Source organism: Psammomys obesus, unplaced genomic scaffold, assembly GCF_907164565.1.
Source record: "Psammomys obesus unplaced genomic scaffold, mPsaObe1.curated_primary_1811, whole genome shotgun sequence".
In the NCBI taxonomy this organism is placed as follows: domain Eukaryota; kingdom Metazoa; phylum Chordata; class Mammalia; order Rodentia; family Muridae; genus Psammomys; species Psammomys obesus.
The window spans coordinates 20550751-20577924 of NW_026596095.1; the positions used below are offsets into that span (position 1 = coordinate 20550751).

Below are 27174 nucleotides of genomic sequence, written 5' to 3' on the forward strand. Positions count from 1 at the left end.
GCAAACTTCTGGTATGAACTCAGTTTACTGTGGCTTTATGTCATCGCGCAGAACAGCGGGTTGTCTCCGCGCAGCCATGCTCGGCCCCGCCGGCTCCGCAGCCCGCGCCCGGGCCCGGGGCGGCGGGGGACGGCGCGCAGCGCGGACACGCAGCGGGAGCGGCGCGGGTGCCCTCTGCCGCGACCCCGGCACCGCGCTCCGCCCGCTGCCCTCCGCGGCCTGGCCCGGCCGCCCTCCGAGACGCGGCCGAGCCCTTCCCCCTCCGCACGGACGCAGAACTTTGGGGACCGGAGACTTCACTCCGAAACTTGAGTTTGCAGGCGACCCCGCTGTGAGCGCGGGCGTGCGTGGGGCGAGGAAGTGGGAGGGCAGTGTGAGCCCGGCGCTGGGATAGGCTTGTGTGCAGATGCCGCAAGGAAACCTGCTGTTTTGTGCGATGACATAAAGCCACAGTAAACTGAGTTCATACCAGAAGTTTGCGCCCCGAACGCCATCTACAAGCAGAAGACTGGCTGGCCTTCTGGCAAGAGGGTGCTCCCACCTTTTGCCGTGCACATTGAGGGAAAGGAAGTGTCTGGTGCTACGCTGGGTTGGCTACCAGAGACCGAAAAGCTCCTGGCTACTCCCCTTTTCTTTTCACTTTGTAGGTCTTTTTAACAGCTACGTGAAACACGTAGGTCGAGTTGCCTTCACGCCCCCATTGACTTCAGACTGTCATGGCAATGGAAAGACTTGTGCACACCTGTTAGGAGGTGCCGGAGTTAGAATCTCGGAAATTCATACTTTCTGCTCTGAGACCCATCCTGGGCGAGTTTCTTAACTTGCTAAGCGTTAGGGTTTTTCGCCTTGTAAAACAGGGCTGCAGAAATCGCTGTGAGTTCAAAGTGTAACTTGTAATCCTTAGTAACTGTATTTTGATAGTTATGGTTACCTTTCTGGAGATAAGGTTGAGGATTATTTTATGGTAAAGGAGCAAAGCTAGCTTGTACTCTTGGCATTTTGTTTTGTTTTGATTTGAGACAGGGTCTCACTTTGTAGCCCTGGACACCTGAAACTCACAGTGGTACACCTGCCCCGGCCTCCTGGATTGAACACGTGGGGCATTTCACTTGGCCGAGCCTTGAAGTTGCAATGCCTCTGGTACTAAATAGTTCCTTCACAGTTACACTCTATTTTCTCCTCTATGCTAGTTTTTTGTTTTGTTTTGTTTTTCCCACCCTGTCTTGAATGGTTAGGTCTTTTTAAAAAGGAGGGTGTGTACACCACAGGAGCCTCCTTAGACAACAGTCTCAAAAACAACAACCATAAAATAAAACGGCAACAAAGCGAAGGGAAGCCCTTAATAAGTATGCTCATTTCGAATGGATAGTATTCCCACAGTTACAAGGTAACAGCTACTGGGAATGTCTTTAGAGATGCTGCTATATAATGGCAATTAGCTTCCTAAGCAGAGAAGGTTGTATGCATAATATGGTGAAATGTCTTAGGTTTTCCACAAGTACAGAAATATGTCCTAATGTCTTCTGTCAGAAAGAGACACACTAGTTTTGCCACAATGTCAGAATTGATTGAATAACAGTAAGTTGAGAAGCTACATGGGTTTGTGGGGCCCCACTTTGCCATCTAATCTCAGTTTCCTTTGATTCCTGGCCCAAGCACCCAAGTTTTTGTTTTTGTGGGTTTTTTTTTTTTTTTTTTTTTTTTTTTTTTTTGGTATATGTTGGAGGCCAGAGGTCTTCAAGTGTTGTTCCTAAGGTGCTAGCCACTGGTTTGTGTTGTTGTTTGTTTTGCCGTTTTTTTGTTTGTTTGTTTTTTAGACAGGGTCTCTTGCTGATCTGGAGATAGGTGAGGTTGGATGGCCAGTAGCCACAGAGCTCTGCTTGTCTCTGCCTCACCAGCACTGGGATAATGACCATGTATCACCATGCCTGGCTTTTTCACCTGGGTTCTGGGGAGTGAACTCAGGTACTTACTCTGGCACAGCCAAGGGCTTTGCCAATTTAACTATCTCCCCAGCTCCAACAGGCTCTTTTGTTCCCATCTTAGTTACCCTTAACTCTGAGATCACACATTATACACCATTCAGCTAATACATCTATGTGTGTATGTTACAGAATGACTGCAAAAGAGTCAAAGAGGCAGTAGCTGTTGTAGGAGTTCCAAATGCCTTACAAAAGAATGGCAGAAGCAGGCAGAGGCAGCTGCTGGGGAATCAGATAAGCCAGACGTTTGAATCGGGCCAAGAGCCACAGGGTGAGAGTTGAGCTGAGCTTCATGGTTAAATCAAGTTGTCCCGGTGAAAAGTAGGCATCGTGAAAGCTGATGTGCAGAACCAGGTCCAGTCAGAGGAGTAGGCGAAAGGAATTCTTGTAGGCTGTGTCTGGAGCCCCAAGGACAGTTGGGAGCTCTCTGTCCAGGACAGGCAGTGTAGGCTAGATAGAGAACGCTGAAAGTAGACATTTTCCCCCCTGAGCTAAAAGCTGGAAATGACCTTGGTTCCATCCTGGCCAGATGGCAAGACTGCAGTCAGGGAATTCGGGTTCCTTACCTCTTCTCCTAACTTCTGTGTGATTCAAAGTTCAGTCTAGACACTAATCCCAGTCTCTGCCCATCTTCTAAATGATTTTAGAGACGGTCGGAGGGTGGGTGTTTTAGTAGCCTTGGAAACTATTGAGCATGGACATACAGCTCTGCAGAGGCTCCATGAGGAAAAGCAATTTCCTCCAGCCCAGAGGAATGTGCCTTTGGTTCTGGAGGGAGACAAGTCATTCCAATATACTCCAAAGATTAGAACATTGTGTCCTCTCCCTTAAGAGTAAATCTATCTGGGCCTGTTAGTCACCTTGCCAAGAGTGGTCTTCAGGGAGGCTCACCTAAAGCTGTGCTAAGGAGATGGGAGGAATAATTACCCCTTCCATGCATAGTAAGGATAATGTATTTATCCTTCCCAGAAACACCACCCTCAGCATAGATGCTCTGCAGAGCTCTCATCTTGTAGCACTGCTGAGCTCACCCACTTTTCTGAGTTACTTAGAAAACATAACTTTTTTTCCCCAAAGCTTAAACATGACTTTCCCTTTCTCATTCTTTCTCTGAAGCTACCCGTCCGCCTTTCACCTTTGGCTGCTTACAAGCTATGGTTTCCAAGTCTTCTTCCAGGTAGCTGCCTTGATTCACAGCCTGCAACCTCTGATGAATTTTCTCTTGAATTTTAATAGAATTGCCGTCACACTTTTCTTTCAAGTTTGTTTCTAAGTTCTTTTATTAATGACTAGAAACCCCAAAGAGGAAAGGGAGTAATATATGATTCCCAGTGTGGGGCTCCCCACAGTTTCTGAGAACATGTTTTTCTTTATGTTGTTCAGGTGAGGATGTTGTATCTTTTCCTTTATCTCCTGTGTTTGGTAAGTTCTTAGGCCTGGTTTTTCTGATAGGATTTTTTTTTTTACGTGTGTGTGTGTGTGTGTGTGTGTGTGTGTGTGTGTGTGTGTGTGCAGGCACACATACCCTGCTCTCAAAATAATATAACTGATTATGAAGATTGTAAAAACACAGAGAAAACCTGTTCAAGAGCGTGGAACCTCCAGCACAGTTGGGCCAAGCACTGGATTTGGAGTGGGGAGGCCTGGATCTCAACTTCAGTTCTCCTGCTGTGTGTTGCTGGGCAGGTGGTGGCAATGTTCTTCCGGAGGCAGTTCTGTCTTACAGACAGCTGTCCTGCAAGAACTGGATGCATGAATAATAGAAATTCAATTAATCTGTGTTGGACCAGGTCTGTGGCAGCATCTCTGAGGCTATACAGTCATTTGTTGTTCATTTTTAGTATCAAATGTACTTAAGAATATTCTGGAACTAGGATGCCATCAGTAAAATTTATTTTCAGTGAGTTTATTGAATAGGGCAGAACAGAAGGGAAAAACAGAAAATGTTTTACTGAGGTAAATGACAAGAATCCAAATAAAAGTGGGTGCTCTCTGGGGGAAGGGTTCAAATGGCATAATTCTTATGGAAAGGGGACGTAGACAGTTCCTGTACCTACCACCAGAGGGCATCGATGGCCCAGGACTGTTCTTGCCGAAAGGGGTGGATGAAGTGATAGCAATGTACTTGAGGGTGAGTTGGAGAAGGAGATAGAAAGGACATAATGCTTTTTATCCAGACAGTCACAGTAACTGAAGGAGAATTTGAAGGGGTGGTAACACGAGACAGAAATGCTAACTACTGCTTACATTTGTAAACTCATTGTAATATCAAAAAAAGATGGCTGCAACCTGTATGATGCGGTGCTGGGTGCCCATAAGCAGTTCAAGTTGTTCGAGTTGTTTCAGCATAAGAAAAGCAAGATTTACAGGCTGGAATTGTTGTTCAGCGTTATTACAGAGGGAACATTGCGCATATTTCAAACATCTCGGGTCTCTGAGATATCAGTACACTTGGAGATAAAAGCATTTTTGAGCTTCAGTAAGTTTTCTTTACCTCCTTCATGGTAACAGTAATGGCTGGCTGATGGAATGCTTTTTTAATATTGGTGTCGAACTTTGTAGAAATATAGAGACACGAAACTGGGTGATGCAAGAGCAAGCGCATGGGGACTTCCTGCCTCCCGTCTGCTCTGTCACCTTCCTGAGTGACTTGCTGAACTTTTGTCACTTCCCTTCACGTTCCTGGATGTTGTTTTCTAAATCGTGGAATGAGAGGCTTGGACCCAATAACCGTTTCCCAAACTATGCTTACTCAAACACAAGCATCCATCAGACATTAGTTGCGCTTTCAAACATAGGGTTTAGTGACTTAACTAAATCATTTCATTTTATTGCCATATTATTGGAGAATAATAACATATATAGTAAAGTTTTGAAAAATTCTGATGTAAGGTAACATGTCCCAAACTTTTGAACCATTGGGCTTCTTAGAACATTGTTAACAGCCTACTGCAGTGGTTCTCGACCTTGGGGTCACGACCCCTGTAGACATTTGACTGAACCTTTCATCATGGTTTCATATCATATATGCTGCATACCAGATACTTACATTTTGATTCATAACAATAGCAAAATTATAGTTATGAAGAAGCAATGAAAATAATTTTATGGTTGGGGTTCACTACAACATGAACAGCTGTATTAAAGGGTTGCTGCATTAGGAAGGCCGAGAACCATTGTCCTAGTGGCTCTGGAGTTTCCTGGAACTCAATTTGAGAAGTAGCATATCGGGGATTCCTGCAGCTTCTAGAGGACCCTGTGCGATGGTGACAGATGCAGGCCAGCAAGGAAGGCATTTGAGCTTTAGTTCTGGCTTTACTGTCTAAGACAAGTCACGTGACTGAGCTAAATGTGGCATGATATCTTTGGCTGACATCTTTTAGCTCAGTTTCTAGTGTGGGGATAGCAGTAATCAGAGAATTACCTTGGCCCTTTATATACATAGTGATATATATATATATATATATATATATATAAAGGTGGTCGGTGTCTCGTGGGCAGTACATACCAAATCACTTCTGTTTTTCTTTTGATTTTAAGAAATTAGACATTTTTTTTTTTACTTTGAGAATCTTACAGCTGTATATAATAAAATCTCACATCTATTCTCACTCTCCTTTTCCAACTCACCCCACATCTTTCCCAGCTGCATTCTTTTCATTGTCTTTTTTCTTTTTAGTACTTAATTAAGCTTAGCTGTAGCTTCCCATATGTGCATGGACCCACTGTGCGCCTTCATATTGGGGGTCGTCCATAAGTTCTAGGCTTACACTGTTAGTCTCATATCTTGGAGTCAGAATTTACATGGCCAGTAAATTCGTAAATCAGTCTGTATTTCTGCTTCACTGCACAGCATATTACAGTTCCCACACGTGAAACAAATCACCTACCTCTGCCCAACATGTTTCCATCTTTTGATCAAGTAAATGAAATTAGTGTGTTCATTACCTCCAATATCAATTGTTTCTTTGTGGTGAGAACATTGGAACATTGTCTGGCGGTTGAAAAGTGTGCAATCCACTTTATTAGCTGTGGTCAGTAGCGTTCTGTGGAGACTGGTGTAACTGCTATGGTGTGCCTTCAGCCAACCTCTTCACTCTCCTTCCCCTATAAACATGCCTATCCCTTATCTTTTTCCCACATCTGAGTCATTGGCATCATAGCCTTTTGGGACATATCCAGCTCAACTTTTGAAATAAAGACATCTTTCTCTTTCCATTTCCATCTTTGCCACATCTATGTCATCATCATCTTTAGTTGACCAATTGCAAAACACTCCTGATTCTTTCCCTTTGGTCTTCTTTACGTACCAAAGACACATTGTCCCTTTTAAAATGCAGAAGATCTGTCCAAAACCAGTGTTCATTCTATTTTATGCAAAAGAAATTTGAAGAACTAAGTTGGGTTCTTTATGCTCTGATGCTACACATTGCCCCTGAGTTCAACACCTTTTTTTTTTTTCTTTTGCCCTTTGCCTTTGCCTTTGATTGTTGCATTCCATTCCTGGCTGGCCGGCCCCCTTGGTGTTTCTCAGCTTCTGTGATGCCCTCTCCTTCACACCTTCCTCCATGTCTGTTGGACCCTCTTACTTCCGTGAGGCTGCTGGGAACATGCTGCCTGTGTGTCCAAAGCCACCACTGTTCACTCTTTACTTACCCTGATTTGTTTTCTTTTATGATGCTGAACATTCCCACTGTAGTTTGTACATATTCATCACTTCTGTCTCCCAGTTAAATATAATGTGCTTAAGAACAGGAAATTAGAATTTGTATTCCTAGCACATAGAATCGTGTTTGGAAAAGCAAATGTGTTCTACAAATAATTACCAAATGAATTAATGTAAGGAAAGCTAGTAGATAGGAAAAACAAAACAAAACAAAAAATCAGAAACCTGAGAATTTGAATATTTAAACATTAATGGGGACCAGAGGGATGGCTGCTTGGTTAAAAGCACTTGTTGCTCTTTCAGAGGACACAGGTTTAGTTCACGATAACTCCAGTTCCAGGGAATATGATGCCCTCTTCTGAATCCCACAGACACTAGGCATTCATATGGATTACATACATGCAAGCAATATACCCAGTATCATAAAAATAATGGAAAACCAAACATGTATTTAAATATTCTCATTCCCATTGTGCCCTTTCTCAGCCTTACCCACAGCATGCCACATGTCTTGCTGGAGTTACCTGGCTGCCAGGGTAGGGAAAGGAAACTAATAGCCTGGAAGAGAGGAAATGCGACAGTAGTGAGTCATTTATTTGATAACTGCTGAATGCCAGGTAGGTGCTAGCTACCTTTCCATGCCTGGAATTCAATAGAAAGTATAACAAAACAGACAAAACCAAGAGCCAACAAGAACTCTCAGTCCTAGTGCTGACTGCTCATGGCCTGGGGAGAAGGGCGTAAAATTTTAGTGAGATAGCACCACCATTGTTACATTTTTAACCTCTGTTTTTATTGAGCTTAACTTGGGACTTAGTATTTGTTTGTTGTTTAGTCAGCTATTTTCCAATAATTTTATTAATCATTTATTTTGGCCTTTTGAACCAGCATCTTACCAGTTCTGGCTAGACCTTCCTATGAATTATAAGTGGAAACTGTGAATTATACTGTTAGTTTTCTCCTATGGAAATGGATGGCAGTTTAGTCTAATTCACTTAGTAATGAGTCTCTTTTCAAAAGTCAATATTTTTTCCTACATGGAGCATTAGTCTCCCTTAGATATTTTGTGCAGCGGGCGTTGGAAGCCAAACACAATATTGAATTAAATGATTTCAGCAACTGAGTATGGGTTAGCTGGCATATACATTCTCATCAGGCTGCAACAAGTTTTGAAAGTCGAATTAAAGTTTAAAAAGGTGTAAAGTTAGCCTTGCAAAGCGTACAAGTTCCAAAGCATATCTGGGCCTTCTCGCTATAAAGAGCAGCGTGTGCATGGCTGTAATCCTGTTGCTTTTTCCTTTGCAGAGAATGTAGCTGGTCACTACATTTCCGCCTTCCATGATATTCCTCTGAAGGTGGACTGTACAGAGGTAGTATGTTTACTTGTTTGGGGGATGAACGACGACTTGTATATGATAGTATAAAACTGATACTTCACTATTGCCTGAAAATGCTTTTGTAGAAAGCCTTGAAAGTAAAGATGTGGTTGGCAGAGACCAAGGAGCTGGAACAGTGCTGTAAGCCTCCTTTCTGACTTAAAATCTGTGTGAAGCTGGGAAAAAGGAGGTATTTGTGGTCTGTGGAGTTTGAACTTCGGCGGGAATGCTAGCCACTGTGCGAACGAGTTATTTCCTCTAACCCATAGTAAGTTGCCATTACTATGTCCAAGCTCCGTAATGCAGCAGGCGTCTCATTGGTTTGGGTAACAGCCCACAGCTGGCAAGTGTCAGGACCAAAGTATGGAACTGGCCTTTCTGACCACGGAGTTCCTGCCCCTTACGCTCTGAAACAGAGATGTGAGGCTGGGAAAACCTAGTGTCTCATTAGCTTTTCTCTTAAAAACCACTTGATAGTTGGAAGGATGTTGATGAGGTAGGATTATCAGAACCACTGAAGGGAGAGCTGAGAAGGCCTGATGTTTTGGGACATTTAGGCAAGTGCTCAGTACATGCCATGTGTTATTGTAATTCTGATGGCAGCTACTGTCATTAACTTGCTGTTGCCCTTGGACACAAATGTGGGTAGGGGTGGATGTGGAACAAAGGCAGGCACAATCTGTGGGTGTAACATTCTGTATAGAATCTGAGGATAAGGCAGGACAGATTATAAGGCAAAAGGCCAGTGAGTTTTAGAGGTGTAGAGAGCAAATAAATACACACAGCATTTAAAATGCTAGCAGGTTTCCCTACTTTTGAGCCAGTCATGATTTCTGTACTTTGTAGTGTGTGGGATGTTGAGTTTTCAGAACAAGAATAATGTTTCAGGGCAACGTGACGTGGAATCATTTTCTGTTTTATTCTGTTCCCTCCTTTGTAGTGTAAGCCTTCCTTCGGGCGTGTAGGCCACAGACCCTGTGAACATTTGTGAAAGGTGTAATCTTTCTTCCCACCCCACTGTGAAGTCTGGCTTAATTTAAAAATGCTTAGTGGAGGCGTAGTAATCACACCTGGGCAGAATTCACAGGCAGGAGGTACAGCCAAGCGCTTTCACAGCTTGTTACTCCAGCTCCCAGGAGCTTCATTTCAGTAATGAAAGGACTGTTTGCAGAGCAGCTGCCGGAACCTGCCAGTCTCCTTAAACTCGGCAGAGAGCCTTTGCTTGCTTCAGGCCGACTTGGGAAGTCAGGTGAAAGAGTACTGGACTTCCTAGTCCTTTACTTTTAACAGTTTGGCACTCTGTTCATTTGAGGATGGGGATTGCTGAGGGAGACTGCCCAGGTATCTCTGATAGGTTCTCTGTTGAATCCAATTTCTGGGCAGCTAGTAGAACTTATATGCAATAGGGGTGTTTTCGCAGCTGTGCTGTGCATCCTGCGTTCCTTTATGAAGCAGTCCAGTCATAATTGCCATCTTTGCTCTTGCAGGAAAACGGCATTCCCAGAAAAAAGTCACGAAATGATGAATATAAGGTATATTTTAAGGTTTTTATTGTTTCAGTCATTTAAAAGTTTATTTTGTGTATATGTTGTGTGTGTGTGTGTGTGTGTGTGTGTGTGCACGCGCGCGCGCGCGTGCGTGTGCATGCATGTGGATAGGTAGGTACTTGTGGAGGCCAGGAGAGGGTGCCAGCTCCCGTTCAGCTGTCATTGCAGATGGTTGTGAGCCACCTGACTTGGATGCTGGGAACCCAGCTTGGGTCCTCTGGAAGAATAGCAAGCCCTTTTGACCTTAGAGCCATTCCCCCCAGCCTCTTGATTCACTTTATACTGCCTGTTAATGGGCTTTGTGATAGTTTGCATTATAAACTATTTGAATCTTGGTGTGTATTCCTTTAAATTATATAATGATATTTTAGCCACATTGCTGTGATTGGAGCAGAGAGAGGTGGTCTGCCATTTTATTTTAGTTGGAAAATAAATATCAAAACTGATTTCCTGCCAGGTGTGGTGGTGCACACCTTTAATCCTAGTGCGCAGCTTGCAGAGGCAGGTAGGTCTCTCAGTTTAAGGCCAGCCCGGTCTGGATAGCAAGTTCTAGGCTAGCTGGAGTTACATGGTAAGACTACCTCAAAGCCAACAACTAAAGCAGAGCACATGTTCTGGTTCCCAGAATTGTCACTGCCTTGAAAAGAGCTTTCTCGTGTTTGGTGATCTTTGATGCTATGCAGTGGTGGTCAGCTGTGTGGTATGCGGCGAGTTGGGCAGCCTCTCTAACTGCAAGAAAGGACTTCCAGCATGCATGGGTGGATGTGGAAGACAGGCACTAAACATTTTATGTGTGGGGTGGAAACTTGCACTCTTCTTTCATTAGAAGGCTATACTGATTTTCATGTATCACACAGTCCCCCAATGCCAAGTGAAAAAAGGGGGGAGAGTGAATAAAAATGTTAATGTTTTTTGTTTTGTTTTCTGTTTTTGTTTGTTTGTTGTTTTTGAAATTGCAGAATTTGGTCAATATGGTTGTGGAAATACCTCGATGGACAAATGCCAAAATGGAGGTACAGATACGAACATTGAAATGCTAACTTAAACATAGCTGTTGGTCAAGTTTGGAGGATGGATGACAGACTTCTCTATGTAGGAGATAATTTAGAATATTCTTGTGAACTTAGACCTTAATTTCAAAAACAAAATGGTTTGAACTAAATGTTCACTTTAGAGAGTGTTCCTCCATTTTCTTTCAGGCATGCGTTTATGTGATTTTCCTTGCCCTTCTCTTGACATGATGGGAACACTTTCAAGTTTTATACAGACTGCTCTGTATTTAGTCCATAGGCACAGATGGAGTGTTTTGTTGGGCACTGATGGCAATTTCTGTTTCTGGGAACTCTATCCTTTAGAGTTTTACGTTGCCTGGGAACAGCGCCCTCTCTGGAATCTGCAGATCTTACCCAAGAGCACCAACTTTTGCCCTTTTTAAGTCTTTTTAAAAACTTTATTGTAATCTTTTCCATGAAACACGAAGCTGTCAGGAATCCCTTTTCTTTTTTTTTTTTTTATCAGCACAAAATTATTTTATTCTTACTCTAATGAAAAAAATAAAATGAATAAAACATTAGATTAGAAAAGGATCAGAGATCTGTACTTTTATACACTTAGACATGGTTTAAACTTTACACTTAAAAATTATCTTTCTTTTTTTAACTTTTATTAATTACACTTTATTCACTTTGCATCCCCCCATAAACCCTTCCCTCCTCCCTTCCTTTTTTTTTTTTGTTTCAAAACTGTGTTCTTTTTTTTTTTTTTTCTTTTTAGTTACATTTTGTTAACTCTGTGTCCCAGCTGTATCCCGCTCCCTCATTCCCTCCCCAACCCCACACTCCCTCCCTGGTCTCCTCCCTGCCCCTTTCCAAGTCCCCTGATAGGGGAGGACCTCCTCCCCTTTCATCTGACCCTGTTTTATCAGGTATCTTCAGGGCTGGCTGCAAAGTCCTCCTCTGTGGCCTAACAGACTGCTCCTCCCCTGGGGGGGGGGGTCAAACAGCCTGCCCTTGAGATCCTGTTAGAAATAGTCCGTGTTCCCCTTACTTTGGAAAACTACTTGGTTACTGAGCTACCACAGGCCACATCCGAGCAGAAGTTCTAGGTTATATCCATAGATGGTCCTTGGTTGAGTGTCAGTCTCAGAAAAGACCCTGTGCCCAGATATATTTGGTCCTTTTAGAGCTCCTATCCTTTCCATATCATACTAACTTCCCTTCTTTCATATGATTCCCTGAATGGCAGAGAAACACTTAAAGAAATGCTCAACCGCATTAGCCATTAGGGAAATGCAAATCAAAACGACCCTGAGATTTCACCTTACACCCATCAGAATGGCCAAGATGAAAAACTCAAGTGATAGCACATGCTGGAGAGGTTGTGGAGAAAAGGGAACCCTCCTCCATTGCTGGTGGGAATGTAAACTGGTTCAACCACTCTGGAAGTCAATCTGGCGCTTTCTCAGACAACTAGGAGTAGTGCTGCCTTAAGACCCAGCTATACCACTCCTAGGTATATACCCAAAATTTGCTCAAGTACACAACAAGGACATTTGTTCAACCATGTTCGTAGCAGCTTTATTTGTAATAGCCAGAACTTGGAAACAACCCAGATGTCCATCAACGGAGGAATGGATACAGAAATTGTGGTATTTTTACACAATGGAATACTACTCAGCAATCAAAAAGGAGGAAATCATGAAATTTGCAGGCAAGTGGTGGGATCTAGAAAAGATCATTCTGAGTGAAGTATCCCAGAAGGAGAAAGACAAACTTGGTATATACTCGCTTATATAGACCTACAAGACATGATAAACATAATGAAATCTACACACCTAAAGAAGATAATCAAGAAAGTGGACACAGGCGAAGGTGATTAATCCTCATTTAGAAAGACAAATGGGATGTGCATTGAACTTATGACAGGAGTCTACCACAAAAGGCATCTGAAAGACTCTACCTAGCAGTGTTTCAAAGCAGACACTAAAACTCATAACCAAACCCTCGGCAGAGGAATCCCTTTTCTGCTTGTCGTTGCTTGCTCTCTTTCTTCCGTTAGAGGGCCCTTTACAGTTTGGAGTAGTTCCCAAGTGTGGTGCTTTGTTTCTTTACTTCACTGTTTTATATCTTATGTTTTTGCCCTTTTCTGATGCTAATGTGAAGATGTTTCGTAGAAAAAAATAGCTTTAAAATGAAGTCACTTGACAAAGATCTAAGCTTGATTTTAAAAAAAAAAAACTTCCTGTAAATAAACAATATATATTTGTAGAGTACAAATGTGACATGTGAATATAACAGAAAAAATTAACTCAAGTTAATCAATATACCCTCTGAAATCTTTTTCTCTGGTGAGGTCATTTTAAGCTTTTACTCTCAGCAGTTTTGAAATGTAAAATACACTGTTCACTGCCTTGCGGATAGGCCTCAAAGCACACAACAAAATAGTCTTACCTAAAATTTTTATATTCGTCAGTCATCATCACCATTGGTTCTGCTTTTTAAATTTTAAATTTATTATTTTAATTCTATTTAGTTATGAACTATGACTTAAAGGATAAACATGATGCCATGTTACATTTAAATAGATATATAGTATCTGAATCATGTTGAGCTCCTCTCTCTGTAAGCGGACATAATTTCCACAGTGAGCACTCTTCAGGTTCCTTCTACCCTTAGAAACGTGCTTTCTTGTTTGCAGTTGTCCCCTCACTGTGCAGATGGTACCAGAACCTCTTTCTCCTCCACCAGGGATCAAGTTTCCGCATCCTTTCTCACCTCCTGCTTTTTGGAGCCCTTTGCTACCGCTGTTTGGCTGTCAAGCTCTAGGAGATCAACCATGGAGCCCATTTTCTTTGTCCATCCATTAGTTGGTGGGCTTGTCTCCATCCCTTGGCATTTGTGAATGGCGAGGTGCCATGTAGCATCCTGCCCTCCTTTCCCTTGCCCTTGTATCTGGAGTGGTGTTGCTTGCTGTGTCAGTTCTGTTCTCAGGTTCCTAGAGAACTTTTATGCTGTTATCCACAATGACTGTACTAATTTACAGTCCTTCAGCTGTGTGAGACTTTCCTTCCTGCATCCTTCCAGCACTTAGTATCTAAAGTCTTTCTGATAATAGTCTTTCTTACAAGAATGAGGTGAACCCTCATTGTGGTATTTTGTTATTGTTAGTAAACATTTCAGTGGGTGTACATGTGTGTGTGTGCGTGTGTGAGTAGACAGTTTTTGGGAATTGGTTTTCTCCCATAACCATGTGATGTGCCTGGTACACAAACTCAGGTCTTGATATCAAATGCCTTTACTGTCTGAGTCACCTTGTTGGCCTCCTCATTGCTGTGACTGGAATATTCCTGGTAGCTATAATGACCTTTCTCTCTCTCTCTCTCTCTTATTCCCGTTGACAACCTGTATGTCTTCTTTTGAGAAATTTCTAAGTCTCCTGCTCATTTTTTTATTGTTTTTTATTATTATTAGTTACATTTTATTAACTCTGTGTCCCAGCTGTATCCCGCTCCCTTATTCCCTCCCAATCCCACCCTCCCTCCCTCCGCTTCTCCCTGCCTTTTTCCAAGTCCACTGATTGGGGAGGACCTCCTCCCCTTTCGTCTGGCCCTGTTTTATCAGGTATCTTCAGGGCTGGCTGCAAAGTCCTCCTCTGTGGCCTAGCAGGACTACTCCTCCCTTGGGGGGTGGGGAGGTCAAAGAACCTGCCATTGAGTTCCTGTCAGAAATAGTCCCTGTTCCCCTTACTATGGGAAACCAATTTGTTATTGAGCTACCACGAGCTTCGTCTGAACTTCATCCAAAGGTTATAATCCGTACATGGCCCTTGGTTGGAGCAACAGTTTCAGAAAAAAACCCTGTTCATTTTTTAATTGTATTTTTGTTGTTGTTGTTTGCTTTGTTTTTCTATTTAGCTGTTTTTCTCCTTGTGTGCTTTGGATTTTAACCCTTCTGTCAGAGTGTTATTTGAAGCAGATTTTCTCCCATGATGTATTTTGTGTGTTTACTCTGTTGATTGTTTCCCTGGCTGTGCAGAAGCTTCTTAACTTGTTATAATCCTGTTCTTGCTTCTATTTCCTGTGTTTTTTGTTGTCAAATCCAAAGAGTTATCTCCACCAATTTTTCATTTTATCTGTTTTGTTGTTGTTAGCCCTTTAACAGTTCCTTCCTCACATTTCAGGAATCCATTTTCAGCTGGTTTTTGAAAATGTTTGGGGTATACGGGTTCAACTTTGTTCCTCCGCACATGCCTGTGTTGTCTTCCCAGGATAGTTTCTTAAGGAAAGGTCTCTTTTCCCATTCTGTGTTGCTGGCACCTCTGCTGAAAACCACTTGTATTCTGTTTCACCTGTGTGTGTCAGAAATCAACTCCTGCAAATTTCATCTGGTTTTAGTACTGTGGGTTTATAGTGTGGTTGGGATTTGATAATGTGAGGTGTTTTTTTTGTTTGTTTGTTTTGTTTTTCTTTTTACTCATTTGCCTTAGCTTGTGTGTGTGTTTCCATGGAAGCGTTGAGATTTGTTCTTCCTATTTCTGTTCTTCTTAAATGGCTTTGGAACGTCACTCTGGATCACAGTGACCCTGATTCGTGCTACTTCAGTCCAGCCCTGGATGTCCTTCCCTTTGTGTCTCCTTCGATTTGTTTTCATCATCTACTACAGTTTTCAATAGGAACAAATCATTCTCTTCCTTCATTCAATCTATTTATTGTTTTGCTATAAATAAGACAATCTCTTGATTTCTGCTTTGAATGGTTCATTAGTAGTATGCTGTGGGATTTTGCATGTTGATTTTTTTTATCCTGAAAATTTGCTATATTAGTAATTTTAGGTGTGTGTGTGTGTGTGTGTGTGTGTGTGTGTGTGTGTTATCAGTAAACAGTGGCAATTTTATTCCTCCCTTTCTTGTTTGGATGCCTAACTGCTCTAAGAAAAGACTTCCAACATTATTGTGCTGAATCAGTAGCAAGACCAAGCATCCTTGACTTGTGACAGATCTATCCGAAAAGCCTTCAGTCTTGTTTTTGTGTGTCAGTGTGAGTATACTTGGGTGTTTGCAGGTGCTTCAGAGGCCAGAAGAGGCCATTGGGTGTACTTCCAGTCTCCACTTGTTCTTTTTGAGACACTGTCTCTCCCTAAACCTTGAGCTTATAGCTCATCTACACTGGAGTCAACCAGCCCCCATGATGCCCCTGTCCCCACTGCACTCAGAGCTGGGTTCATAGGTGTTTGTTTGCAGAGCTACCTCACCTGTCACATGTGTTGCTGTCTGAACTCTGGTTCATATGATTGCAGAGCATGCTCTGTTAACCTTGTAGCCATCTTTCTAGACCAGTGGTCCTCAACTTTCCTCAAGCTAAGACCCTTTATTACAATTGTGGTGCCCCCCCAACCATAAAAATATTTTTGTTGTTACTTCATAATTGTAATTTAGCTACAGTTATAAATTGTAATGTAAATATTGTGAGGGCTGATCCACAGGTTGGGAGCCACCGCTCTAAACCCTCACCAGGGTAAACACCTTTGAGTTAACTATAATATCATAAGACTGTTGGCAATAAAAGGCCCCAAATAGCAACAACAACAACAACAAAAATGTCTTAACTTTTGCCCTCCTGACTTTGCATTCATCTTACTGTTTTTGTTAGAAACAATGCGCTGTGTAAATAATGTAAGCCTAAGTCTCTAATAAGATATCTTCTTTCCAGATAGTTTTTCTTACATGGTACTTGTTAATTAATAATGACAATTGACTTTCTTTACTTTGAAACACCTTTGATCATTAAGTTTGGATGTGAATATTTGGTTGTGCTATGGTAGATTTAACATCTCTTCTTTGTATACAGGGCTAATCATTTCATCCCCTCTTCCTGTCTTCCCTGTGATCTGCCTAGATTTCCACCAAGGAGCCACTGAATCCCATTAAACAAGATGAGAAGAATGGAAAGCTACGCTTTACACCAAATATCTTCCCTCACAAGGGCTATATATGGAATTATGGGGCCCTCCCCCAGGTAACATTCCTGTTATAATGGTAAACTTTTATGTCTTCTAACGAAATGATCTCGTGAATCTGTGAACTCCCAGAATTTAAATTAGCTCTTAGAACATATCAGTTTCAGAGATTTGTGAATTAAAAAATTTTAATGTGGCATTCACTTATATCAGTGAGCTTAACTCCAAATCATATATATCGATCACTCAGGTTCTTGGCCATATAGAAGATTGACAGTTGCCATATGAACACATCTCTTTGTGGGCTTAGCTGTTGTCAGAGGATCTGTTCTTTTAAGTATGCTTTTATATACATTTCTCTGACAGGATGGGTTTTATTTTTAATAAACCTAACAGGTAAGTTGAGTTAAATTACATGTGGAACTCACTGTTATAAGTCCAGAATTCTGACTGGAAATGAAGGAATTCAAGGCCTGTGTGATGGCAAGTCCTCATTCTTGGTATAGAATCACACTGCCATTTTTGCCCCTTTTTTAATTTTCCTCTCAAGTTACTCACTCTTTGAAGTAGCAACACTTCCAGATTATTTAGTGAGTAAAACTCAATGTGTCTGATCCAAAGTCTGGATTTCAGAGACCTAGAGAAACAGTTTTTTGGTTTTTTCTTATGATCATAAACCCCATTCAGTCATCAGCTGCATGGAAGTTTAATGTTTATATTTTTATGTATTTTTAATTACATGAAAATCTATGTGGGGGACTGTGTAGGAAAAGGGACAGCTGAGCAAAACAGATGTCTGGTTAGGATAAACGTTCACAAAAAAGGAAAGAGGAAACTTTTTCTTTCAAGAGCCAGTCTCCCTTTGATGCAGCTAGACCACCCACTTGGATGCACTCTTGTTTAAAACTGGCACTTTGGAAATGATGAGACATGAGAGTGTGCATTCAAGCCATGAAGGCCATCGCCTTGACTTCTTTGGCCTCTAGGTAGATGATTCTGGTAGACCTAACAGGAAAAGGTTAAAAACAGCTCCATGCTGCTTAGGAGATTATGGGAGAGGAAGATGCATGGGTGAAAGGAGGGCCAAAGAAGGTACCGATTGAGGCAAAAACAGACGGGCAAAGTTGAGCAGTTCCAAGTAAACTAATACTCATTTCTTGAGCTACTTCTTAAGGATGGTGTGCTGGAAATCCTGAAAAGAGAAGAGGCAGTTGCGGGGTCCCGCAGAGTGATGGATGACTGATCGGGTGGGCAAGAGCCAGGCTGTCACATCAGCAGTGCGACCTTCTCCTTTGTCATTTTGCCCCTCTCTAGACCTGTAACGTGGAGAACATGCATATTCACTGCACATGGCCATGCTGAGGAGCAGACACTAGTGTGTCTGTCACAGACTAGTGTGTGATAGACAGTACTCAGTCTGTTATCAGTAGCAGTTGTGTTGTCTTGATGATTAGTGTTTAATACAACGGTTCCTTCCTAATGCTGCAACCCTTTATTTAATACAGTTCCTCATGTTGAGGTGACCCCCATATGTTATTTCCCTGCTACTTCACAACTGTAATTTTGCTACAGTTCTGAGTCATAATATCTGATATGCAAGATTTCAGATATGCGACCCCTGAGAGCCACTGGCTTCACATCATCTGTTCCTTTTCTAAAGTTATTTACAGTTTGATTAGAGCAGTCAGCTGATAAGCCACTGGTTACAGGGTAGCATAACTGATGCTATTAACTCTTACTGAATCTATTATAAAGCATAGCTGGGCGTGGAAGCCCACACCTGTAACCTTAGCACTTGGGAGGCTGAGGCATGAGTTTTGCCAGTTTGAAGCTGACCTAGGTTATTTATAGCAAGGCCTGTTCTCAACCCAACCCCCACCCTCCCAAAAATAGCAAACAAAGGAAAAGCAGATCTGCTAATGAGAAGGGAAGGGTGTGAGATGATGATTGAAAACAAATGGACCTTCTTCGGTTTTCTATTTAAAGAACAGGTACATTTTCTGCACTTCCCTGGGTGTGTTTAAACTTTCAGGGTGTTCTTACCTTCCCTGGTTTTAGTCTGTGAGGTACAGTTGCTTGTTCTTGATTCACCTGAGTGGAATATGCTGTGCACGCTCCATTATCTACTTTTCATTCTACATCCAACATCTACAATGATGTTTTAAAAGTAAAGATCTGGCCCAGCATGATGGCGCACACCTGACATCCCAGCACTTGGGAGGCAGAGGCAGGTGGATCTCTGTGAGTGCGGGGCCAGCCTGGTGGGCACAGAGAGCACTAGTACAGCCAGGACTAATAGAGTGACCATCTCTTCCACCCCTGAAAACAGTTGGCTCAGTACCATCTGTTCCTTTTCTGAAGTTGTTTGCAGTTTGATTAGAGCAATCAACAGCTAAGTCACTGGTTATAGGGTTTCCTATACAAGAACCTTTCAGTGGTTTCCTATTGGTAAGAAAATAAAACCCAAAATTCTTAACCTGACCTCTTACCCTACACTGTGTAAGACTCCCAGTGTTCTAAGGTCGGGGCCTGCACAGGGCCTCTTCATTCAGCGCACACTCATTGGTGCTTCATATTTGCCAAGGAATGTTCTTGTTCTGGGTACTGGATGAAAAGCAGGGATAGAAGTGGTAAAATCCATTGGGAACTTTTATTCCACACAGAGAGTCAGACAGTAAACAAACAGTGAAATGTCAGATGGTTGAAAATGTGAAAGAAAGGGCTGTAGTGATGGCTCAGCGGTTAAGAGCACTGCACCGGCTGCTCTTCCAGAGGACTCAGGCTCCACTCCCTGGACCCTCACAGTGGCTCACAACCGCCTCTAACTCCAGGGCCCAGGGGATCCAGTCCCCTCCTCTGACCTTCTGGGGAACCAGCCACACCCATGAGGTACACATACATATGTGTAGGCAAAATACTTACACACATAAAATAAGTAAAATTAATTTTGAAGAAAGAATGTGAGAGGAAAGTAAAGCAGGGAATTGGGTTATGGGGAGTGCAAGGAGTGTTTCCATTTAGGCAGTGAGAAGATCCCATGAACTGTCATTGTCTGAATAAAGACCTAACACAAAAAAAGGAAGAAGTAGGGTGGGCCTTCAGAGGTGGAGGATAGCCGTGGGAAACAGCACACAGAAAGGCCTGAGTTGGTGTAAAGTGAGTGTATCCAAGTAACAAGAAGAGTGAGTTGGCTAAGAGAAGGCTAGGCATGAAGGAGAGAAGCAAAGCACACCTGTCCTCGCTTCCATTTTCAACCAGAGAGCCTCACTATCCCTTAAACTCAAACTGATTTCAGTGTGTGTGTGTTTGTGTGCACACACGCACACATGTGTGTACACACCCATATATAACTTCAACCCATACACAGTTTCACTAACAATTGTATATGTTAGTTACTTCCAACATAAAAATAACTCAATGGAACGCTTCTTTTTTTTTGGGGGGGGGGCTGAAATTCCAGAGACTGCTATGGCAAGGTATAATTCTGCATAATATCTTTTTTCTGCCTGATTATTGATCAGACAGCTATTAGAATGGAAGCCAACTACTGGTCCCTTTGTGATGTTGTCTCTCCTCTGCACCTTCCCCCTTTCTCCTCTCTCTTCCTCATTTTACTGCCCACCCTCCAGCTGACTCCTTTTCAGTTTTCATACCCGCTGCCCTCCTTTTGGAATACCCCTTTTCATTTGCACGCAGCCCACTGACTGGAATGTTTACTGTAGTCCAAGTCATCATGATGTCTCTCAAGTTTCCTGTAAATCTTTTCACCTTGCCTATTGAACTTTTATTACTGTTCCCATGTGTTACTTCTGCTCTTTCCACCAAATTATAACTGACCATAATTTATTTTGTTTGCTGTCTGTTTCTTGAAGTTAGAACACAGACTCCATTAACACAGGGATTCTGTTATGCTGGCATTTATATTTCAATTGGACCAATTTGCTTCCTGGCACACGGAATTGGTGATCATTTATTTCGTGTTTGTTTGATGAGGCTGACCTCAAACTCTGTGCAGTCCAGGATGGCTGCATACACCTTCCTCAGTCTTGCCAAGTGCTATGGAATGTAACACTGTGCCCAGCAGTGAACACGTTGGGATAAATAAGTTAATGACTTCTTTGAGGTCATTGTTTGCTTCATAGACACATATGAATATTAGGTCTATCTGGTCACCTATATTTTGTCTGGGCCGAGCAGGAAATATGTTGAGAACAGTTACCACGTCAGCTGTTTGGAAGGACATTTAAGCAGCAGACCACTAGGTAAAAATCTTGCTGACAAGCTTGTGACTCAGCAGTGACATCATTATCTCAGACACTCAACTGCCTGCCTTCTCGAACACAGTGCTTCCCTCTGACTCTGACTTTCTTTTACTTTCTCCTCCCAGAGCACTGACTTTTAACTCAAGTTTACCCACATTTAACAAGGTTATTCCAGTATTCCCTTTATCTGAGCTCATTTTTACAACATTGTCTGGATAATATTAAAGATACTTCACTTGTCTGAGTTTTCTGTTTGTTTTGCTTTGTTTATTTTTCATGGCTTAGTCTCCCTTTAAAGTTAAGACTTCAGTTAAGCCTATGGTGTTGACGAGTTTATTATGTTAAACTTCATCATAAATTTGAGTTGTAGACCACAAATACTGGGTAGTGTTATTTATTGGATTCAGAGCCTGAGACAGGAGACCAAATCTCTTTAGGCTGTTTATTCATCTGTGTGGTGATGACTCCTACCCAGAAAGGCTATCGTAATAGGAGGTGTTGTGGGCAGGGCTAAGCCTTGTAGTTAGTTCTCAGTCATATTAGCTCAGCAATGCGGCTGTTGCCACAGAGGCTAGCTGATGATACAATTGACAGACTCTGTAGTTTGAACTGGGCGGGGGGGTGCGGTAAATGGGGATGAGTACTCTCATTCCCTCAAGTTCGGTGGTAAGCACCCTAAATGATCAGCAAGAAACCATCCACACCAGCGTGTGTGTGTGTATGGCTGTTTCTTTTCTTCTTCAGTGATTTTCAAAGAGGCCTGAGGGCCAGAGCATGGTGATTACAAGCACATTGGTTACTATTGACTGGAAAGTAATGATCTCCAGTTCCTGTACAGAGCTAGGGTTTGTTTTAGGCCAAGTCAATATGTATTCTGATTTCATGTTAACAGATTTATAGTCATATTTTAGTAGGCTGTTTATGGCTTTCTTTTAAATTGTTTTGGTTTCATACTAAGACTTTTTTATTTTTAGATTATCTACTAGATAGATATTTATGAATCAAATTGTGAATTATCTACTTACTCTGTTTTACTGAATATTCAAAATTTATGCATATTATCACAGTTTAGTCTTACAAGAATTACATAAGGCTCCAGGTGACCTGTATCCTATTATTTTGGGTAAACAGATCTCAATTCTTTGAAATAGTATTGAATTGCAGTTTTAAGTTGTGCTTCTCAGATCAATGACTTTTGTTACAGTCATAAACCATTCATATTTCTTTTTTCCCCCCTCAGATTACTTATGTTTTTAGCCCATTTTGGTCTGTTTATCTTTTTTCTAACTTAGCTGATGAGTTTGAGTGTTCCCATTTTGATACTTCACTGGTCTGAGTTTTGTTTGTTTGTTGTTTTGTTTTGTTGTTTCCTCTGCCCTGTTATGCACCTATGCTTCCAGTAGAGGGCATCCTCAAAGTTTATATATTTCAAAGTTTCCTCACCTGTTGAAATTACACTGTTTTCAGGGTTACTTAGTGTATACCGTTTTGTAATATAAGTAAACCTTTAAATGTAAAATATTAAAGGCACAGGTGGGAAAGGAACCAATCTGTGTTTTGGATTTGTTTGTTTGTTTTTTTGTTTTTGCTGGTACAGAAAATCATGAAGAAATGTTCCTGAAATTAATAGTATTGAATGGCTTAAGAATGTTTCATTGTATTTTTAATCCTCAACATTAGGAACTAAATTGATAGATAATATTGAGAGTGGAGTAAGGAGAGTGAATTCAGTCAGGCAAACAACAAACAGAAAAATTCACCAATGGACTGGAGAGATGGCCCAGTGGTTAGGAGCACTGTTGCTCTTGCAGAAGACCTGGGTTCACTTCCCAGTGTCCGTATGATGGTTCACAGTCACCTAATTGCAGTTCCAGGGGACCCAGCTCCCTCTTGGCCTGCACAGGCACCAGGCACACATGTGGTACACAATATACACATACGAGCAAACATTTGCACACATAAAACATGTCTTTTAAAAAAAAAGGAAAAAATCTCCAAAGCCATATTGCATACATGTTATCAGAGGACAGTTTTGTCTTAGTATAAGGGACGAGGGCTGTAGAGATGGCTTGGCTCACAACCAGAACAACAATGTAAGGAAAGAATTTCCTAAAGTTGATGTTGCTCTATATAGGCTAAGTTATGTTATGAATCTGTGAGCTGTAGTATGCATGGAGACTGTGAATGAACACTAACAGCCAGGATGAGGGCCGGGATGTATCCACAACGTTATCTTACTTGTGTCATTGTCTATACAGTTGAAGAAACTGAGGACTAGATGTTTAGTAAAAGTGGTGGCTGAGGCAGGACTGCTGTTTTACCTTCTTCTATCTATAGGGCTAGCGTGACTTCTGGTTCATCTCCATAGAAGTGGGACTCCACCTTAGGAAAGGGAAAACACGTAGATATTTCTGGCTTTATGATCTAGATCGTTGCTTCTGGATTGGCCCCAAGTTGGTTCCCGTGCATGTTGAGACAAACGTTACACTGTTCATCAGCGGGGCACCCTCTTGGTTACTGAGTCTGCCTTATTCACCACTGCCCCTGGTCCAGAGTGGGTACTCAACATCCAGCCTTGGATGCAGTTGTCTGGTAGGGGAGATAGGAAAGAGGCAGCAGTGGCCGGAAGACTATGAGGGAAGTGCACAGAGACATTCTGAGAGTAAGGGAAGGCACAGCAAAGAGGGAAGTGGGAGGCAGAATTTGCTGTTGTTACTGAAATTTGAGCATTGTAAGTTCTGATTCACACTGGAGTCTAATCCTGTCTCTGCCACTGAGACCACAGTAAACCATTTCAGTTGTTGGTATAATGTGGTGGATAATAATGTATTCCTCACAAGGTGTGTGTGTTTGTCAGAATCTGTCAAAGGGTTAACAATTACATTGGTTGTTATTCTTGTATTAATAGTATTAGTACAATACTTGCTGAACCTGATTTCTTTGTTGTTTTGTTTTAAGTATGGATCAGTGGGTTATTATAATTTAGACTGGAAGGAAAATACTGGCATTGCCTGTAAGTAAGTGCACATTTTTACCTACCTAAAATAGAGAAAGTAAATTTGGGTAATGTAAATGCCGGGATAATAGCAGTGGCTGAGTCTTGAGATGACAGCTTCTCATCCCTTCTAATGTCAGTTTAAGGCAAATCATTTTAGTCAATTTCTGTAGTTTGATTCAGAGTCAAGCTGTTATGAAGCTTCTGGGAAGAGATAATGCCTAGGAGAGACTTTAATTTGAGAGCAAATTCCCATTACATTATTCATCTCCAAAACTGTAACATATGTTTTGTAGCCAACGGGTCATCATCTTCCCAGTAGACTGGAAGAGGTTGACTTATTTGCATCATTTTGTCAGATCTTGAAATTCCGTGACAAAGTAGAGAAGCTATTAAGGGAAGGAAATGAGACAACGGTAGGTTTTTCTTTGCTACAGTAAATAATGCCTCCTCATTTGTTTGGAGAGGGGGCCCATTCCTAGCAGCAGGAGGCGTTTAACCAATAGGAAGTTCATTTCAGACGTCAGCTCTGTAGGACCCCACCTGTCAGGTGGAGCAGCGAGTGGCAGGAGCCACCGGTGAGACATTCCCGGCCGTGGGATCGCTCCAACTGAAAGTCTGAGATTTGTGAACGTGGGTTCAGCCACTGACTGGGTTTAGAAGGTGAATCTTCTGGAAATAACCAGCCGCATTTTCAGCCCAAGCGGCAAATCTGTTTTAATTATCGCGATGCTTTGGGGGTGCACTGGCGTGTCAGCCCAGAGCCGGAGGAATTTCACGATCACGTGGGAAGATTAGGGTGCACTGCAGTGAGTGTTGACCTGTGCTTCCGCCTCATTTCTGTTTCGTTCTGTTCTATTCTTTAGACCTGGGAAGACCCCCATCTGAAGGATAAGAGCACAGACCTCGGTGGAGACGACGACCCCCTTGATGTTTGTGAAATAGGCTCAAAGGTTTGTGTGGTAGGCCGTGTTAGTCCCCGCATGTGTTTTGGTTTAACCGTGCCCCACAATTTCATTTGGAAGCCTCCAGTTCTTTTCACTCTTCAGAAGTCTAAGCAATTCATTGCTCTAACACCCAGACCCTTTGTGTATGTCCACTTCCTTTTCCTAAGTCTGGGCTTGGTAAACCACAGCAGGTGGAATCCAGCCGCCGCCGCCGCTTTCCGAGGCAACCTGGTTCTGATTAGGTACGGGACACAGCTGTATTCGTGTGCGCCTAGTCTGGGGCTGCTCCTCCATCCCAGCAGCCACGCTGAGGACTTGTCACCGGGACTGTCAGGCCTGAAATATTTGCCATCTGAGCCTTTAGTGGAAGTTTGCCAGGCCCGATCTTGACATTCTTCGTCGTTGTCTAGAAACTTCAGTCCTGATGAAAAACAACTGCTGGAGCTGGGGAGTGGCTTCAGTGGTACAGTGCTCGCCTAGAGTGTGTGATCACCTGAGCTCAGATCCCCAGAATCCGGGGAGAAACGCAAGCACAGTTGCGTTTACACACCTGTAATGCCAGGTCTGGGAAGGCAAAGACAAGCCAACACCTGGACCTTGCTGGTCAAATAGTTGGGTCTGCTTGGTGAAGTTCCAGGCTAAATAAAAGGAAAAAGGAGCCTAATGGATGACACTGGAGATTGTCTTCTGACTGCACACATGTATGCCTGCAAGTAAACACACACACACACACATACACACACACACACACACACACACACACACACACGCAAAAGACCCGCCTCTTTTTTTTTCTCTTTTCACATCTGCTTCCAGGCTGCCAATTCCTGTGGTGAGAAAGTCCACAGGCCTGTGGGTTGGTACTGCTCATTAACTCTTCTGTCTCTCTCTTCGGTTCCTCTATTTCTACAGTATTTGCTACTAGTTTGCTGTTGTTCTATGCTCTTCCTGTTTTGGTGTGCCTTCCCAGGAGAGCCTCTACTCTTTTGAGTTCAAGCTCCTGTAGACATGAGCAGAGTTGAGCTCCCTCATCATTCCTCTCAGAGCTGTATAAGCCTGTGCCTGCCATTGCCCCCCCCCCGTATCTGTGCTCTAAATTCCACACTTCCTGCCTGTACATGGTGTTTTCTTCTCCTTCCTCTTCAATACCAACAACCGTTTTACCTTCAGCTTCTCACAGGCAGCCTCCCTCCTCCTTTACACAGAGAGCCCTAAGAAGAGCTTTCAGTGCCACCCCTACTTCCTTCTCAGTTGTCACTCCCCTGTGAAATTGGTCCATCTTCCCTCCCACCCTCATTTCAGTCAAACTGCCCTCACCTGGGTCACCAGTAGCTGCTGTGGGGCTTTTGGATTTCCCTTACTGCTCTCTTACCTCTTCCCAATCCCTCTTCCTCCTTTGAGCCCCAGACAGTTGTTCCCTATATCACAATACTTTGCTTTCCCTCCAAGCATTCTGGCTCGCTCTCCATGTTGGCTTTTACATGCTCATTTCCTTCTGCCCACTCAGTCCTGGGGAACAGGGAGGTGAGCCGTTGTCAGCCCCAGTCCTCCTCACAAAGGCCCCAGGTTTTGACAACTTCAGCTCATATCCTTAAATTCAGATATCCATACTCAGATATCTGTCTCCTGGGCCTCCCAAGTTGTATCTCAAGCGTTATTCACCTTTTCCTTTTTTTTTTTTTTTTAATTTTGTTCAATTTTTATTATTAGTTACATTTTATTAACTCTGTATCCCAGCTGTATCCCTCTACCTCATTCCTTCCCAACACCACCCTCTCTCCCTCATCTCCTCCCTGCCCCTTTTCAAGTCCACTGAATGGGGAGGACCTCCTCCCCTTTCATCTGACCCTGTTTTATCAGGTATCTTCAGGACTGGCTGCAAAGTCCTCCTCTGTGGCCTAGCAGGACTGCTCCTCCCTTGGGGGGTGGGGCGGTTAAAGAGCCTGCCATTGAGTTCCTGTCAAAAACAGTCCCTGAGATATGGGAAACCAATTGGTTACTGACCTACAACGGGCTACATCCAAGCAGAGGGTCTAGGTTATATCCATACATGGTCCTTGGTTGGAGAAACAGTATCATAAAAGACCCCTGTGCCCAGATGTATTTGGTCTTTCTGGAGCTCCTGTCCTCTCCACGTCATACTAACTCCCCCTTATTTCATATAATTCCCTGCACTCTGCCAAAGGTTTGGTTATGAATCTTAGTATCTGCTTGATACACTGCTAGATAGAGTCTTTCAGAGGCCCTCTGCGGTAGGCTCCTGTCCTGTTACTTGTTTTCTCCTACGTCCAATGCCCATCCCATTTGTCTTTCTAAGTGAGGATTGATCATCTAACCCCGGGTCTTCTTTCTTGTTTATCTTCTTTAGGTGTATAGATTTCATTATGTTTATCATATCTTATAGGTCTATATGAGTGAGTATATATCATGTGTGTCTTTCTCCTTC

General features: G+C 42.6%; 1 protein-coding gene across 1 annotated transcript in view; it reads left to right on the forward strand.

Annotated features, from left to right (window-relative positions):
- Positions 1-7953: 7953 nt before the first annotated feature.
- Ppa2 (inorganic pyrophosphatase 2) overlaps positions 7954-27174 on the forward strand; it is a gene marked incomplete at its 5' end in the record, with an annotated part of 60334 nt that continues 41113 nt past the window's right edge. Inside the window, 5 exon segments of the mRNA XM_055628149.1 lie at positions 7954-8018; positions 9512-9556; positions 10531-10584; positions 16464-16583; positions 24648-24734. Coding sequence (XP_055484124.1) covers positions 7954-8018; positions 9512-9556; positions 10531-10584; positions 16464-16583; positions 24648-24734 — 371 coding nt within the window.